This window comes from Rhincodon typus, chromosome 19 (assembly GCF_021869965.1).
Source record: "Rhincodon typus isolate 14 chromosome 19, sRhiTyp1.1, whole genome shotgun sequence".
Lineage (NCBI taxonomy): Eukaryota > Metazoa > Chordata > Chondrichthyes > Orectolobiformes > Rhincodontidae > Rhincodon > Rhincodon typus.
Genome location: NC_063350.1, coordinates 32407416 through 32424782, shown reverse-complemented (window position 1 = coordinate 32424782; position 17367 = coordinate 32407416). Strand labels below are relative to the sequence as shown.

Genomic DNA, 17367 nt, shown 5'->3' with positions numbered 1-17367 from the left:
CTCAGTTGTCCTCGTTTTTCAAGGACCATAACTTCCCCCCCTCAGTGGTCGAGAACGCCCTCAACCGTATCTCCCACATCTCCCGCAACTCATCCCTCACACCCCGTCCACGCAATAAGAACCAAAAAAGAATCCCCCTCGTCCTCACGTACCACCCCACCAACCTCCGGATCCAACGCATCATCCTCCGACACTTCCGCCATCTGCAATCCGACCCCAGCACCAAAGACATCTTTTCCTCCCCACCCTTATCGGCTTTCCGGAGGGACCACTCTCTCTGTGACTCCCTTGTCCACTCCACACTCCCCTCCAGCTCCACCACACCCGGCACTTTTCCCTGCAACCGCAGGAAGTGCTACACCTGCCCCCATACCTCCTCCCTCACCCCCATCCCAGGCCCCAAGAAGACTTTCCACATCAAGCAGATGTTCACCTGCACATCTGCCAATGTGGTATACTGCATCCGCTGTACCCGGTGTGGCTTCCTCTACATCGGGGAAACCAAGCGGAGACTCGGGGACCGCTTTGCAGAACACCTACGCTCGGTTCGCAATAAACAACTGCACCTCCCAGTCGCGAACCATTTCAACTCCCCCTCCCATTCCTCAGACGACATGTCCATCCTGGGCCTCCTGCAGTGCCACAACGATGCCACCCGAAGGTTGCAGGAACAGCAACTCATATTCCGCTTGGGAACCCTGCAGCCCAATGGTATCAATGTGGATTTCACAAGTTTCAAAATCTCCCCTCCCCCTACCGCATCCCAAAACCAGTCCAGCTCGTCCCTGCCTCCCTAACCTGTTCTTCCTCCCACCTATCCCCTCCTCCCACCTCAAGCCGCACCTCCATCTCCTACCGACCAACCTCATCCCGCCCCCTTGACCTGTCCGTCCTCCCTGGACTGACCTATCCCCTTCCTAACTCCCTACCTACACTCACCTTTACTGGCTCCATCCCCGCCTCTTCGACCTGTTTGTTTCCTCTCCACCTATCCTCTCCTCTATCCCTCTTCTATCCGCCTCCCACTCTCTCCCTATTTATTTCAAAACCCCCTTCCCCTCCCCCTTTTCTGATGAAGGGTCTAGGCCCGAAACGTCAGCCTCTCTGCTCCTATGATGCTGCTTGGCCTGCTGTGTTCATCCAGCCCTGCACCTTGTTGTCTCAGATTCTCCAGCATCTGCAGTTCCTACTATCCATGACTTTGTCAAGGATAGGTTGTGCCTGACAAATTTGATTGAGTTCTTTTAAGTTAAGTATAGGTGGGCATTACTCACATTGGAGACTATTTGAAAGTAGTGTTCCATAGGGATCAGTGTTTGGACCCTTGCATTTTCTGATTTCTATGAATGATTTGGAAATAGGTCTTGAGGGCAAAATCTCTAAATTTGCAGAGGACGCTAAGCTAGGGAGAATAGTGAATTGCGAGGATGATGCTGAGCAACTTCAGGGGGACATTGACAAGTCGGCCACATCAGCAGACACCTGGCAGATGAAATTCGATTCAGAGAAAATGAGAGAAAATGCATTTTGGTAAAAGAAATATGGAGAGACAATACAGGCTCAATGGTACTATGTTGAGGGGAATAGAGGAACAGAGGGAACTTTAGGGTTCATCTGCATGATTGTCTGATGTGGCCAGTCAAGTTAAAATGGTTGTTATGAAGACGTAGGGCTTATACAATTAATGGTAGGGCCTTGTGTGGTGTTGTGGAACAGAGGGACCTAGGGGTACATAATTATGCAGGTACATAATTCTTTAAAGTTTGCATCATATACAGACAGGGTGGTTAAAAAGACATTTGGCATGCTTGCCCTCATTGCTCAATCCTTTGAGTATCAGAGTTGGGACATTGCTGAGGTTGTACAGGACATTGATGACGCCTCTTCTGGAATACTGTGTCCAGTTCTGGTCGCTCAGTTATAGGAAGGATATTATCAAACTGGAGAGATTCACCAGGATGTTGCCAGATATGAAAAGTTTGAGTTGTAAGGAAAGGCTGGGTAGGCTGGGACTTTTTTGCTGGAGCATAGGAGGTTGAGAGGTGACCTGATAGAAGTTGATAAACTAATGAGGGATATAGACAGAGTTGATTGTAGTTATCTTTTCCCTAAGATTGGAAATTTCAAGACTTGGGGGCACATTTTTAGGGTGAGATGGGAGAGGTTTAAAAAATACATATGAGGCAAATCTTTTACACAGAGGGCGGGTCATATATGGAATGAATTTCCTGAGGAAGTGGTGGATGTGGGTACAATTACAACGTTTAAAAGACATTTGGATAGATATACGAATAGGGAAGGTTTGGAGGGATATGGGCCAGGAACAGGCAGGTGGGACTAATTTTGTTTGGGATAATGTTCAGCATGGACTGGTTGGACCGAAGGGTCTGTTTTGAGTGCTGTATGACTCTATGACGTATAGGATCTTTGGGCTTATAAATAGAGGCGTAGAGCATAAGAGCAATGAATTGATGTTACACCTTTAAAAATCATTGGTTCGATCACATTTGGAGTATTGTGTTCAGTCCTGGGCACCTTTGAGAGTTAAGATTTGGAATGCACTGCCTGGGAGAATAGTGGAGGTGGATTCCATGGGAAGTTCCAAAGAGAGCTGGATATATATTTGAAAGTGACTAATTTAGAGGGCTACAAGATAGGAGTAGAGAATGTGACTAGCTGGGTAGTTCTTTCGAGAACAGTACAGACACAATGGATTTAATAGCCTCCTTCTGTACTGTAAAATTCAATGATTCTATGATCTTGGACATGGGGTTAGCACAAAGCCAGTAATCTCCTAGTGGGTCATGCGCCGAACTGTAAAAAACTCTTGCATGAAGGTGGCAATCTCTTATAGAGGGGACACATGATGTCTGCAGTGGAAGATTGGAAAAAAAAATTGCACCAGTATATTGTGAATGCTATTCTGAAATGGAGAATAGACATATTTTTAGGGCATTTTTTAGGAGTATGGGAGCTGTACTCAATGGGTTTACTAATTCAATGATGGGTGCCTAGTTTCCAGAACCCAACAGCACTTGCTCTTCATGTTATTTGGTCTTGGGTCCTGAAACTTGCACACAGTGTCTATCAAAGTTAAGAAAGGCAAGTCATTGAAATGTGAATTCAAACCCTGTGGTTTGAGTTTGGCTTCAGCGATTCTAATGCTATCCCTCATAATAGAAGAAAACAAGTGTCGATATTATGGTAATGAAGAATCTAGTAGATCTTCATTACAAGTAACTATTGTAATGTACAAACATTGCATTATGTTTCTAGTATAGAGTCATGCTTCAAATGATCCAAGGGAAGATGCAGAATGAGACCACCATACATTCAGGTCACATGCTACAAATCAGTGATGATATTACAAGAATGTCTCTTAACAGCATACTCACAATGAGACATAACACAACATCCTGTCCAAAAGCTAAGAAGGTATGGTCCCTGGCTTACAAGTATGCAACATGTGCAGAAATGGTTGATGACATGGAGTTGGAATCATTCCAAATACAAACGAAGATTATTCTGTTTGTTGGTGCTGAATATTCTGTAACCATCAGTGAACAAGCCCAGTTCTAACTTGATGATGAAGGAAGGTAATTGATGAAACAGCTGAAGGTAAGATAACAGCTAAGATAATTGAACTTCAATAATCAAAACTACCTTCCTTCGTGCTCCGTATGACTCCCACAGCAGAGAGATTTCCTCCTGATTCCCACTGACTCTAGTTCAAGGGTGCCGTGATATCAAAGGCAGTAACTCTGACCTCACCTCAGGAGTTCAGTTCTTTTGTGTATATTTGAACCAAGGCTGTAAAGAGGTTAGGATCTGATTGGCCCTGGTAGAACCTAAACTAAGTGACAATGGGCAGTTTATTACTTTGCAAATGCTGCTTGATAGCACTGTCAAATGGAGCAGTAATTTGATGGGTTGGATTTGTCCTGTTTAATATACCTGGTTGATAATAATTCGATTGGCTATAGTTGACATAGTTTTGCAAATGGTAAGAAATAACAAGGTGTAGAGCTGGATGAACACAGCAGGCCAAGCAGCATCAGAGGAGCAGGAAAGCTGACGTTTCGGGTCTGGACCCTTTATTGGAGTTTTTCTGAAGATGTTACTAACAAAATTGATGAAAGGAGAGCCGTTGGACATATTATACTTAAATTTTCAGATGGCTTTTAAAGACCCCACATGAAGCTGGTTAGAAAAATTAAACACGTGGGATAGAAGATAACTTACTGATGTGGATAAATAATTGTTCTCTATCTGTTAACTAGGGTCAGAATAAATGGGTCATTGTCATGTTTGCAGGCTGTGACTAGTGGTGTACCACAAGGATCAGTACTTGGATCCCAGTCGTTCACAATATCTATTAGTGATTTGGAGTTGGGGACAAAATGTAATATTTCCAAATTTGCGAATGATACAAAGCTAAGCAGAAATATGTGTTGTGAAGAAGATGCAAAGTTACAGGAGGATTTGGACAGGCTTAATGAATGGCAGATGGAATATAATGTGGATAAATGTGTGGCGAGATTAAGCAAACTGGGTTTGTATTCTCTAGAGATTCGAAGAATAAGAGATGATCTCATTAAACTTACAAAATTCTTAAAGGGAAAGACAGGGTGGACGTAGATGAAATATTTCACCTGCTTGGAGTCTAATACTAGGGAGCATAATTTAAAAATAAATGGAAATGTCCCTTATGTCCTGGATGAAGAGTTTTTTTTCACTCAGAGGGTGGCGAACCATTGAAATTATCTATCTCAGAGGACTGTGGAAACTGTCCAGCCAAGATTGTATTGAATGATGTGGCAGGCTCAGCAGACTGAATGACCCAATCCTGTTCTATGTTCCTATGTCTTCGGTACTATTGCAGAATATCATCAGGGCCATAGCCTTTACTGTATTTAGTATCTTCAACCATTTCCTGATATCACATGAAGTGAATCAAATTTTTGAAGATTGGCATTTGTGATGCTGGGATGTCTGGCTGTAGTCACAGCACTTTGTGGATGCCCAGTTTTGGTTCCATGTTGGTTTGAACTCCATCCAATTTAGTGTTGTGGGAGCACCACACGACATGATAAAAGGTATAAAAACTGAAAGAACTGCAGATGCTGTGAATCAGGAACAAAAACAAAGTTGCTGGAAAAGCTCAGCAGATCTGGCACCATCTGTGAAGGGAAAAAACAGAGTTGACGTTTCGGGTCCGGTGACCCTTCCTCAGAACCGAAATGTTCTGAGGAAGGGTCACCGGACCCGAAATGTAAACTCTGCATGATAAAAGGTATCTTCAGTGTGAATTCAGAACTTTGTCTCCAAAATGACTGTACAGTGGCCACTCCTACAAATACTGTCATGGACAGATTAATCTATAATTGATGAAGACAAGGTCAAGTAAGATTTTCTTGTGGTTGCCCTCATGACCTGCTGCAGATGCAATGTAGCAATTATGTTCTTTATGACTTTGCCAGCTTGATCTGCAGTGGTGCCATACAGGCACTCTTCACTTTGGACATTGAGGTCCCCCACCCTGAGTACCTCTTGAGTCCTTGTCAAACTCAGAACCTCTTCCTACTGGTGGTCAGCATGGAAAATTACTGATTCATCAGCTGAGGAGAATGGAGGTGATTACTTATAGATGATTTCCTTGCATATGTCAGACGTGATGCTGTGAGACTTTGTTTTGATTTGATTTGATTTATTATTGTCACATGTACTGAGATACAGTGAAAAGTATTGTTTTGTGTGCTAACCAGATAAATCATCTCTTTCATAAGCATGTCAGGGTAATAGAACAGAATGCAGAATATTGTGTTATAGCTACAGAGAAGGTGCAGAGAAAGATCAATTCTAATATAGGAGACATCCATTAATATGTCTGATAACAGTGGAGAATAAGCTGTTCCTAAATCTGTTGAAATGTGTTTTCAAATTTTTGCCTGATGGAAGAGGGTGGAAGAGAGTATCACTGGGATAGGAGGGGTCTTTGATTATTTTGGCTGCTTTTCCGAGGCAGCAGGAAGTGTACATGAAGTCAATGGTAGGAAAGCTAATTTTCGTGATGGCCTGGGCTGCGTTCACAACTCTCTGTAATTTCTTGCAGTCTTGGAGAGAGCAGTTGCCGTACCAAGCTGTGATGCATTCAGATCGGATGTTTTCTATGTTGCATCTATGAAAAATGGTAACAGTCATTGTGGAGGCCGCATTTAATATTCAGGACTACCAGAGCAACTCCTTCCCAATTGTATACTGTGCTACAACTGATGATTATTGGTGATTATGTTCTTCCCCATCAGCAAAACAACATTAGTATCTGGGACACTGCTCAGGTACTTTCTATGTGAATGATGATTTTACTAATCTAAGTGACTATTCACCAAATTCTGGCACAAGCACCTACATATTGATAAAGATGGCTTTGCAGCATTGACAGGGCTGTACCTGCCTCTGTTATTTTCTAATTTGAAGGCTGTTGATCTGCCTGTTTTTATTCTCTTCTTTAAGCTTTGTATTTGATTAATACAACTAGGTAGCTTTCCAGGCCATTTCAGTTGACAGTTAAAAGCCAACCACATTGCTGAGGGTTTGGAGTCACATGTAGGCCAGACCAGGTGCAGATGGCAGATTTCACCCCCAAAAGGAATTAGTGAATAGGATGGGTCTTTATGACAATTATTATATAGTTATCGCTAGGCAAGAACTCTAATGTCACCATCTGCCATGGTGGAATTGAACCCATGTCGCCAAAACATTAGTTTGGGACTCTGGATTGCTAGTCCAATGACATTATAACTATGCCATGACTTCCACAGAATGAAAACTATGAAATGGAAACAATCTAAAGATGAGTGTTGAAGATTTCAAGTGATGGGACTGTAACAATTTCCTTTGGCAGCTTGCTTCATTGTGGGTTTGTACTTTGTTGATATATTACCTTAGAAACAAATAGTCTTAATAATATACGTGGATACCTACCACTTATTTTCTCATTGCTAGGGGGCACCAGATATTTCTGTCTATCAATTCCCACCAGTCCATTCCATATTTTGCAGAACATGGTCACTCTATTTTTCACCCTCCTTTGCTTTTTGACTCCCATTCCAAATTTTTGACCTAGGATGTGACACTGGTGTCTTTCCTGTATTGATTTATGCTAAATTGTGCAGCACCATTTCAAACCGCAAAATCAGTCTTCTATCATGATTTCTGTTATGTGCCTATCTAAATCTTGCTTTTGCTTTTGATTGGAAGAGTTCATTATTCTGCTTTTCACACTCATATTGGGCAAGTGCTTTGTCTCTCTGCTTTGATCATTACCTTTTGTTGCATGACAACTTTGTCATTTCATTTCTCCTGCCCTCTACCCTATCGCAGATCTTTCCTTTTTCTCTTCCTCATCTCTCACCTCTTTCAATGGCATAAACCCATCATATTTCTACCTTGCTTTAGTTCTGAAGAAGAGACATATTGAATTCAAATTTGAGTACTTTTCTTTTTCCACAGATTCTGCCAAATCCTGCTGAGTGTTTCCAGCATAAAGAATATATTTAGTTTTTGTTAGTTTATTTGGAAAGAGTTAAGGTGTCCTGTTTGCAATACACTATGAACCCACAAACTCAAATAATGTACAGGGCAATGACAATAAATACTATACAAATAAATGGACACAAGTATAAATTCTGAATATTACACAAAACCTGTATATTACCGATTTGAAAAAAACAAATTGTAGTAACTATGTAGGCTAACTGTGAGTTTCTAAAATTTCATGTGAAATGAAGCTTCCAATTTTAACAGAAAATCCTTATTGCAGAAGCAGGTCCCTCTTTACAATGGGTTACTGTATAAAGTGCAGCATTATCAAATCTTTATAAATGTAATTCAGTATTTCCAAAACAGAGTTTAAAATATTGCCAAATCCTGTTATACGTTTTATTAGATGTTTCTATAAATACCTCTAACAACATATTTTAAGAAGTTTATTAAAATAATTTGTACATTCCCACAAAAACAAATTAGCAAAATACTCTGAGAAGCACAGATCACACTGGCTGCAATCAACAAGCTTAAATAAAAATACGAACTCTCAGTTCCCTGTTATACTCTGACAGCCCACTAATTTATCATGAATTGCCCCTTTCACTGAATTAATTCCCTTAGAGATACAGTCCAATTATCCCAAACCCAGATGAGCCTCTTGCTTCCACAGAACTCCATAGTCTGTTCCTTGTAAGCTCCCTGACCATTATTACCCAATTCCCAGGTTGACTGTGGCCCAATACCTGGACTGTGAGAACACAGATCCCTGGAGTCAGGGAGGGCCATGTAATAGACTGACCTTGGCCAACTGAGACTGGAATTGAATGAACTCTTTGACTGGGTGTGAAGGTACCTCCTTACTGACTATGGTCTCACTTCAAATTAGTAAATAGTGGTCCCATTTTACTTTCAGATATGACTGTTTGCTTGAAGCATGTCTACTGCATTTGCCACGTAAACTGCTGGTACATGCCGCAGGTCTGATGTTGGCCTAGCCCAGTGCTGTACAGCAAAATGTCCACCTCCTTGCCTATTCAGTGGGGATGACAGGGCCATGCAAGTGACTGCTGCCACCAAGTAACTGCTGACTTTGTGTCAGGGATTTGTGCCAACTGGTTTCTCAGGGAAGGAGAAGGGAATTGGAAGTGATGTAGGAATAAGGCTGGCTGGGCTAAAAAAGGTACATCAAGTACATGGAAATAAGGTAGTCACTTCTCAGTGGTCTAATTCTAAAGTTGACATGTAAAGCTTAAGGGGAAAAACTGAAACCTTTTCTCAACAGAGGGATTCTGCTTCATTTTCTCATCCTTACCACAATTCCCTGTTTCATCATTGTTCACACAACACAGAAAATTCAACCCTCTGTCTTCTTTTGTAACTCCATTATTTTAAGTTATAAATAACTACTAAAATGGCAGAAAATGTACCTTGAAAATCTATTTACCAGAATTGTTAATAATAACTTTTAAGTTTTAGATCTTTATTTTTCCAAGTTAGATATTCCGAGTTGTAAGTGCAGCCCAGATTGACTGACTGGACCTGAAATGGTCCCTTTTTTACTGAGGTCACTTGATTCGCCAGAGACTAATTCAAACAACTAACCCTGTGAAAAATCAGAGCCATGAATCTTTGCTTTGCTGCTGCGTGGCAATGTGTTTGAAAAGCTTGCGGATCACCTGCCATGTCCTACAGCAACATCCCAGGAATGAGATGATTGACTTCCAACAATCACAACCATCTTTCTTTGTGCTAGGTATGACTAATCAGCTGAGATTTTTCCCCTTGATTCCCACTGACACTGGTTTTGTGAGTGCTCCTTGATGCCACACTCAGTCAAATGCTACCTTGATGTCAAGGGCAGTCACTCCACTTCTGGAACATAGAACATAGAACAGTACAGCACAGTACAGGCCCTTCGGCCTACGATGTTGTACCGAACTTTTACCCAAAACCTAAGGTCTATCTAACCTCCATCCCTACCTTATACTATCATCCATATGCCCCTAATGAGGCCGACTCCACTACCCTCTCCGGCAATGCATTCCACACCCCTACCACTCTCTGAGTAAAGAACCTACCTCTGACTTCTCCCCTATATCGACCTCCACTCACTGTAAAACTATGCCCCCTCGTAATTTCATGACCTTGACTCGAGATCCCCGAAGTAGTACAGACGTTTTTATCATATAATTCCAAATGGGTTTTTAAAAAAATGGCTGATATAGTCAAAAATGGTTGTGGATGCAAATTAAGTGGCTGCCTGGAGAGAGAGAGAGTGAAAAATGAGTGAGTGAGTGAGTGAGTGAGAGAGAGAGAGAGAGAGAGAAAGGGAAGGGCATCCCCTAAATGTCACCTATGGAAGTGAAACCTACGGATGCAAAGGGGACTTAAAAAAAGTTAGTCCTTCAATGGGGAAAAGAGGTGTAGAAACAGATGGACTGTAATTTCCTGTGACTGCAAAGATAATGAGGGGCTGATGACTCCCTGCTAAATGGCAGACCATTCCTTATGGATTATGTCCCAAACTACAGACACAGTTATGATTCTTCCCTTTCAAGAATCTGCTCTTCGCAAACATTTCAAAACTGATCTGTTCATTTTTGTTTTTACATTTTTGGACTCACCTCATATCTACTTTGTGTGTATGTGTGTTGCTTTATTAGTTCTTCTCACATTTAGTAATGAATGAACTGACTCTTTGCTAATTAAAGAAACCCTGGCTAAACTGGCTCCTTTTAAAACACACGTTCATTTGGGTGTCAAAGAATATAAGTCACAAGGGAAGGGATCCTTTTAAAATTATCCTTGCTGAAACCAGCCAAAGGAAAAAGGGTGAATAAAGAAGGGGGGCCACTTCATCTCTCTCACTGGGGAGATTTACAATTTGTAATCCCATCAAGAATGATAACAACTTGAGGAATTGTGTTTGGCTTCTGGGTGTAACAGTTGTGGCATTCCAACTGTGACAACCAAATTGCGGACTGTAAGTCATACATGAGATAATTACCATACAATTTAATTTGCTTTAGTTGGTTGAGTGAAGAATATTGGCCCAAATGACATGTGAATTTCCCCTCTGATCTTCCGTGCCAAAGACTCTTTGATTCCCAGCTGAGAAGGCAGACAGTGCCATGGACAAACGCAACATCTGACAAACAGCACCTTGAGGCTACAGGCTGAAACATTGACTTTCCTGCTCCTCTGATGCTGTCTGACCTGCTGTGTTTGTCCAGCTCCATGTTTATTAACTTTGGCTTCCAGCAACTGCAGCCCGTATTGTCTCCTAGATTATCTGCTCAAATATTGGGAGTGGACTTGAATCCACGTCCTTCTGACTTCAGTATGAAAAAGATCCCACTGATCAATGGCTGACACATGGCAATAATTACAGTTTCTCTGGTTGGCTTGAAGTTTAAAATGCTGACCTAAGCATTTGTCCCATGTTCCTACTTGATTCAGACCCATCTGTGGTGAAGAAATTGTGGTATTTTATCATACCACAGAGATGCATCTTAGATGCCAGCCAGCTATAGGTCTTGGGGTCAGTTATATATCAAAGTATGTCCCCAAGAGTGCTAGTACTCAGCTACAACAGCCTCCTCGCCCACTGGCAAAAAGCAATCTTAAAAATGATTGGATTCATCTTTTAATCTGTCCTAGGTCATACTCACCAACCACAATTATTTCACTATTCTGAAACTAAGTAAAGATGTTAGCATAGACTAACCACCCTCACCACCAAGAGTGTGTGTCCAACTCCACTTTGTTAAGACCTGATCAGCAAACTTCTCAGTGTATCTCAAGTCTCAACAGCAGAAGCCTGGCTTGTCAGAAACTGCCAGTCAATTAGGGGTTGGCAGCTTCAAAGTCATAAGAAGCATCAGTTGGGATCCATTGACGGCATGGAGATGTTCCTCTTTTCCTTATTGTGACTGGGGGGTCATGGGGAGAAGCAGGCTCAGAGGGGATAAAGATCAGGGTTGGGCTGGCTTTCAGCAGTCACCAATATGCCCCTCATCTGTGCCTCCAATTGTCCCGAGGAATATATTGAGATCCTACACCCAACCCGCAAACAGTTTTCCTTGGTTATCAGGAAACCAGCCATTTAATTGGAATATGGCAAATTAGAGGCCTTAAGTGGATAGTTAATTGATCATTTAAAGGCCTTGAATGCAGATGAGTTGAGAGTTCTCAGTGGTTCTTCTTGCCCAGCGCCTGATTGGTGAGGTGGAGAGAAGTGGGTGAGTGTATCTCTTCACGGACAACTCACCCAAGTATTTCCTCTCTTACCATCTCCAGGGAGCAGAACATTGTACCCACAGATTTCAATTTCTAAGAAAGATATTGGAAAATCAGAGGCGTGTTAAGGTGTCTAATGCCACAGTTTACTTGTTATTGGAACATGCCTTTCCACATATAATTGTGCATACGCTCTATTGGCAGAACTAGGTTCTGGGTAGTGGGAGGAAGGAAAAGGAGGTGATAATATAGCAAAGGATCAAATCCCATAAACTTTTAATAATCAAATCTAACACACTTAGAATCCAAACAATTATAATCCAATTGTTTGCAATGTTTTGAAATTTACTTTTAATCAATTTAAAAATACAATGTTTAAGGCTAACTGAAATAAAATACAATTGATATCACAAAAAATTCTTGACAAAGCTTTCGTGTTTTAAATGCTTGTAGAAATGCTTCATTATATCTACACCCTGATAATTTTATCACCCAATAAATCCTGCATTAAATCATTGAAAACATATTATCTGACAAGAATCCAATCTTAAATTGTTTTTTGTTGATGGTTTTTAATACTGACAATAGGCCCAGATAGCTTATAGATGAAAGACTATCTTGCATCAAAGTAAATCTACATTGTGTAGGTTACTTTATTAGCATGGATAATATGCGTAACTCCATCCTGTTAAACATTGCCTATGGTGGGTTTTAGATGCAGAGATCAAAAATCAGATTTGACTGCTTTCGTAGTGGCATTAAACTTAAAATAGTTGAAAAAAGGGTCAGAAGCCAGGATATTTTGACATGTTTACCTTGACAAAATTTCTCACCAGCATATCATACAAATATGTAATAAGGGGAAGTTCAACAAGAGCCATTTCTCCACTCAAAATACTTGAACCACACTTTGCTTCCTTTTAAAAAGGAGGCAGCTTGCGAAGAGGGCAATTTTAATTTTGTGGCCCATTATCAGAATTAGTGTCCCAGTACACTTGAAATATTGTTCGGGTACAGAATACTGCATTATTCTTTGCTTCAGTAATCTCTTTTGACCCTTGTTTTATCGTCACCAACAGAACACTTCCATTTCTTACACAAACAATCTTCAAGTCTTCTCTGAGTTGGGCATTTTTATCAAATTATAGGGAGCTTTGTGCAAAATTACAGAATCTTTAGAAAGAATGAAATTGTTCAAAATGGTCAATGTCAGAGTTTTTCTCTACACACGCCTATTATTCTTATATTTTCTTGAATATTCCATGTATGAAAAACAACATGTAACTAATCTTGTTTCAGCGCTTGCAATATTTACTCTTTGACAACAGAAATTTTCATTTGAAAGTTACAGTATAGTATAACATTTATGCTTCCCGTGACCAAGAAGCTGTTAGGCTGCTGAGTCATCAGTTAGACTCTGACTGCAATGATATAGGACTGTACAGAAATTGAAATAAAAAAAATGAAATTGTGGTTTTCAAAAACAATAGGGCAAGTTTTGAAAGGTCACATTGGAACAAGTATGACAAGAAAAAGCGTGGGGGTTTGCGAACACAATTTGCCTATTCTTGAACTTCATAGAAATCTTAAAAAATGGCTTTGAGGTGGTGTTGTGATTGGGCATCATTCTCGTTATTTATTCAAATATGTTACAAATGCTACCACGCTGCATTTGATACCATTGGAGAGGGCTGGTAAATTGGCATGATGGTGAGAAGAATATAGACATGCCATCTTGCATTATCTTGCCATTTTATGAATTCTACCAGCTCCCCAGCTCCCACATCTCCAGTGTGCTGGTGAAATCCAACTGTTTCTTATTGCATGGGATGTGTGGGTCCAGTAAACTTAAATCCCAGCCACCCAGCTAATACTTGAGGTGAGGCATCATAAAAATCTTTTAAACTGCCTTATTTGTAGGTGGACAAAATATGCAATGTGACAGTTATGGTCAGATTAACTTATATTGATCAGTATGTTCCTCTATTTTTCGTACCTGCAACCTATCGCCTTCCTTTTCAAATCTGTGTGATTCTGCTTCAAAGTTCAACAGTCATAACTAAATCCTTTAAGTGAATAAATGAACAAGAAATGTTGAAACACAATAAAATCTTTGTTGAAATTATAGCAAATTGTTATTCTTATATTCGCAGCAGTGGAATGGCCCACAGTATAAGTGATATGATACACAGACTGCTGTGCAATATAGCAGGGCAGAAACATGCAAGCTTTATAAAGGTATGTGCTTAAATTTTCCCTTTTTTGCCACAAAAGCACCAAAACCTATGTGCGTAGAGTAAAAATTGAGGTGGAATCTGAACATTCTCCAGCTAGTAAAACTTCCATTCATAATGAAATGGGAGCACAGTACCCCATTATGGGAATGCAAGCTATAACACCAACCAAATTAGACAATACATAAATCTCATCATCAGCAAGGCACACTGTTTATAAAGTACTCATGTCCAATGTAGTATTTAAAGTTTAAAAAGTTTAAATTTTTACTGTAATCAAGATTGGGTGATTGCAACAGAAACTTTCCTACATCTAAAAAAAACCTGCTGCTTTATTTTTGAGATTTTCAGGCTAACCATCGGAAAGCATTTCTGTGAAATTCCTCCTTCCTTTGCAGAGGCAGGAACAATCAGCTATGCTTTAATCGTCATTGGCATGCATCGAACAATCTAATTTTCCCTGAACCTGCAAGTGGGAGGGGGTTAGGTAATACATGTTAAACAGGGATTCTTTAATGGATGTTTAATCACTGATTAACATATTTAATAGAACCCACTGTCTGTTTTAGGTACCTGCATAAAATGAGTCTGACATATTTAGCAATGGATCCAACATCAGATAGGACGCTGGTTGATTCACTGCTCAATTTATTATTATGGTATATAGTTGTTTCATGCACAAAACATGAGTGCAATACATTTCAACTTCTACCTGAAAAAGCTATGGAGACAAAGGAGAAGATGAGAAGGAGGGCAACCTTTTTTGATATGTTAACTGTTGCTATGGTAAGAAAACTATTGTAGAATGGATAAATGACGGAATAGATTTAGGCATGTGACATGGGATATTTTTCTTAAAGGGCCAGCCTGCTAAATCCAGTAATTAGAATCATTTTTGAAAAATTTTCCTGAATAAAGTTATGAATTATACAAATTTTCCTAATTAAATTTATTCATCTAGAATAGACTTAGGGTTCAAACCTTTTCTCAATTGATTCTTCTAAATAAGTTGAAAATTTTGAATATTTGTTAGCAGGTTGAAAATATAATTTTAAAAGAACTTTTATACATCTTTTAAGCTACTGAATCATGTCATGGAAATGCTGCTTTCAGTGTACTGCTATTTTCCTTGCTGACAGCTTTCAGCTCGACTGAACTACCTTGTGAACGATTTAAATCAAGCAAAGGCATCAAAGATCTGTGAGAATTTAAAGGCATGTTTGAATATATCATTACATCAAAATTGTAAAAAAAAATCTTCCACCAAAAATATAGAAACACCCAAGTAATAAAAATAACAGTAAAAGTCAGTTTTAACCCCAAAAGATGGCATTCATCTTAGATTTGGGCCCTGGGTTCAGTTTTTAAAATAGTAATTTACTGTTATTGTCAAAGTGATTTGCAGCAGGTTACTGATCAATCAAAAATGCCAGTCTAATTACTGCTGTACCTTAAAAATACAAGTAGAATTGGAATTTCATATTTCGAACAAAAAGGTTTAAGCAAGCAATATCAACGGATATATCCTGAAATTAACACTCAGTCCGCATTGATTACTTTTATCAGTAAACATTAGTTGGTGACTTATGCAGTATGTAACAGCTTCTAACGGATTGTGTTATAATCTTGGTACTTGATTATTTCGGGACAATTTCCAACTGAGGTGATCCCATATGTGAAGTGGCTTTTCAATTTCTATATTACTGAAAAATCCTTCTAATATCTTGTATTGGAGTTTTTAAGTCAGTAAGGTAACGACAATAACTATTTTAAGTCAGTAGGGTAGCTATAAAATCCACTATAATATGGGTAATTCCAAATAGCTTATTAAAAATATCATTACTGAGGTTTGATTTTCTCTCTTAAATGAAGTAATAGTTAAAATGGAGGCTGGATTGTCATTTCAAAACCAGAATGAACCAGTGTGTCTCTTGTAAATAATCTTTACTGCATTTGATAAAATGTGGAACACTACTTATTCCAGTTATTCTTATTCTGAGGCGATAATAAATTAACCAGAAAGCAAAAGGGTAATTTTGACATATAATGATTGTGAATGACTCTGGTTTGAAGGCTGCTTTTTTTAGGAGCAACCACATTTTTACACACTACTTGGAAAAGCAACATGACTTCCAAATAAATCTTTAATCCTATTGTAAACATTGGTTCTCAGAATCAATGTTAGAAATTAAAAACTATTATATGATGGTTTTGTTGTAAAACTCTCACAATTGATTGTTAATTAAAATATATCAGCGGACAAGTTACACATGTGATTCTTTAACACATATCTGAATGTACAATTAATGAATTTGACTTCCTTGATTTCCTCAACTTTGAAAACATAAAAACAAATTAACTTCCAAACAATCCTTGTTATATTTGTGAAAATATCAAACAGCCTTTGACATTTGTATAGCTTAAAAATCATCTAGACAGTGCAGTAGACCAAAATAAGTACAGCTTCTGTTACAACTATTCTAAAGATTTTATATTTGTTTTCAGCATTTGCTATTTATGCAGAAGCGAAGTGAAAATCTTCTTTGGAGAATCATACACCATATCAGTTTTAAACCCTGTAGTCTGACAGTAAAATCTTTGGAACTCACCATTACCCATGGCTAACACTTGCATATTCTCAAATTCCAGAGTTGTATAAGCAGGGTCTAAGGCAGCAGTGTAATCTGGCAAGTCCATTTCTATCAGAGCTTTCGACAAGCGCATTGTTACCAAAAACTCCAACAAGCCCCCTTTTCACTGAACTTCTCAGGTTGATGACCACTCTGCCAGACTTACATTGAGTATCTCTATCAGCTATGATGTTTAACAAGCATCTTACTGAAATGAAGTGCTAGCTAGTGGAGCTATATGCTGATGAGGGGTGGAGGGGTTTTCATGTTAATATTTAATCTCTTCTCCTATCAATACATTCTTTTTTTTTAAAAAAGAAAGCACTGATTTCTGAGGCAGCTTATTATTTAATGACATGCAGTTTGCTGATCTCAGCTACTGTTTGCTTAATAATTGTTAGCAAAAGATGATTGGGCTGAGTACATGTTATTATATCACTGTTTGCCTTCCACAGCCAAATCCTACTTTCATATAACATTGTTACACCGGGAAAAGAAGATTTAATTTTTGTGCCCATAAAAAAACTCTGAAGTACTCTATCTCGGTGAAATGCCATACTCTGACTGACAACTATTGAAACACAGTTTGTACCATATTATTTAACACACAACAATGAATTTAAAGTACTCATAGTCCAAAGAACCTGTGCTGCTGTGCGAAAATGGAGTATGTGAAATAAAACGTACAACCTAGTATTTGTTATTGTTTTCTTAGA

At 39.3% G+C, this 17367-nt stretch overlaps 1 protein-coding gene across 2 annotated transcripts in view; it reads right to left on the bottom strand.

Moving 5' to 3' along the window:
* The window catches only part of hnf4a (hepatocyte nuclear factor 4, alpha), a 68810-nt gene extending 51993 nt beyond the window's left edge, over nucleotides 1–16817 (bottom strand). The window contains exon 1 of one of the 2 annotated variants that reach the window (XM_020527461.2): nucleotides 16631–16817. In XM_020527461.2, the coding sequence (XP_020383050.1) occupies nucleotides 16631–16745 (115 nt within the window). In that variant the 5' untranslated portion in view covers nucleotides 16746–16817. The remainder of the gene's footprint in view (nucleotides 1–16630) is intronic. The other variant, XM_048608459.1, reaches the window with a different exon arrangement.
* Between the last annotated feature and the right edge of the window lie 550 nt (nucleotides 16818–17367).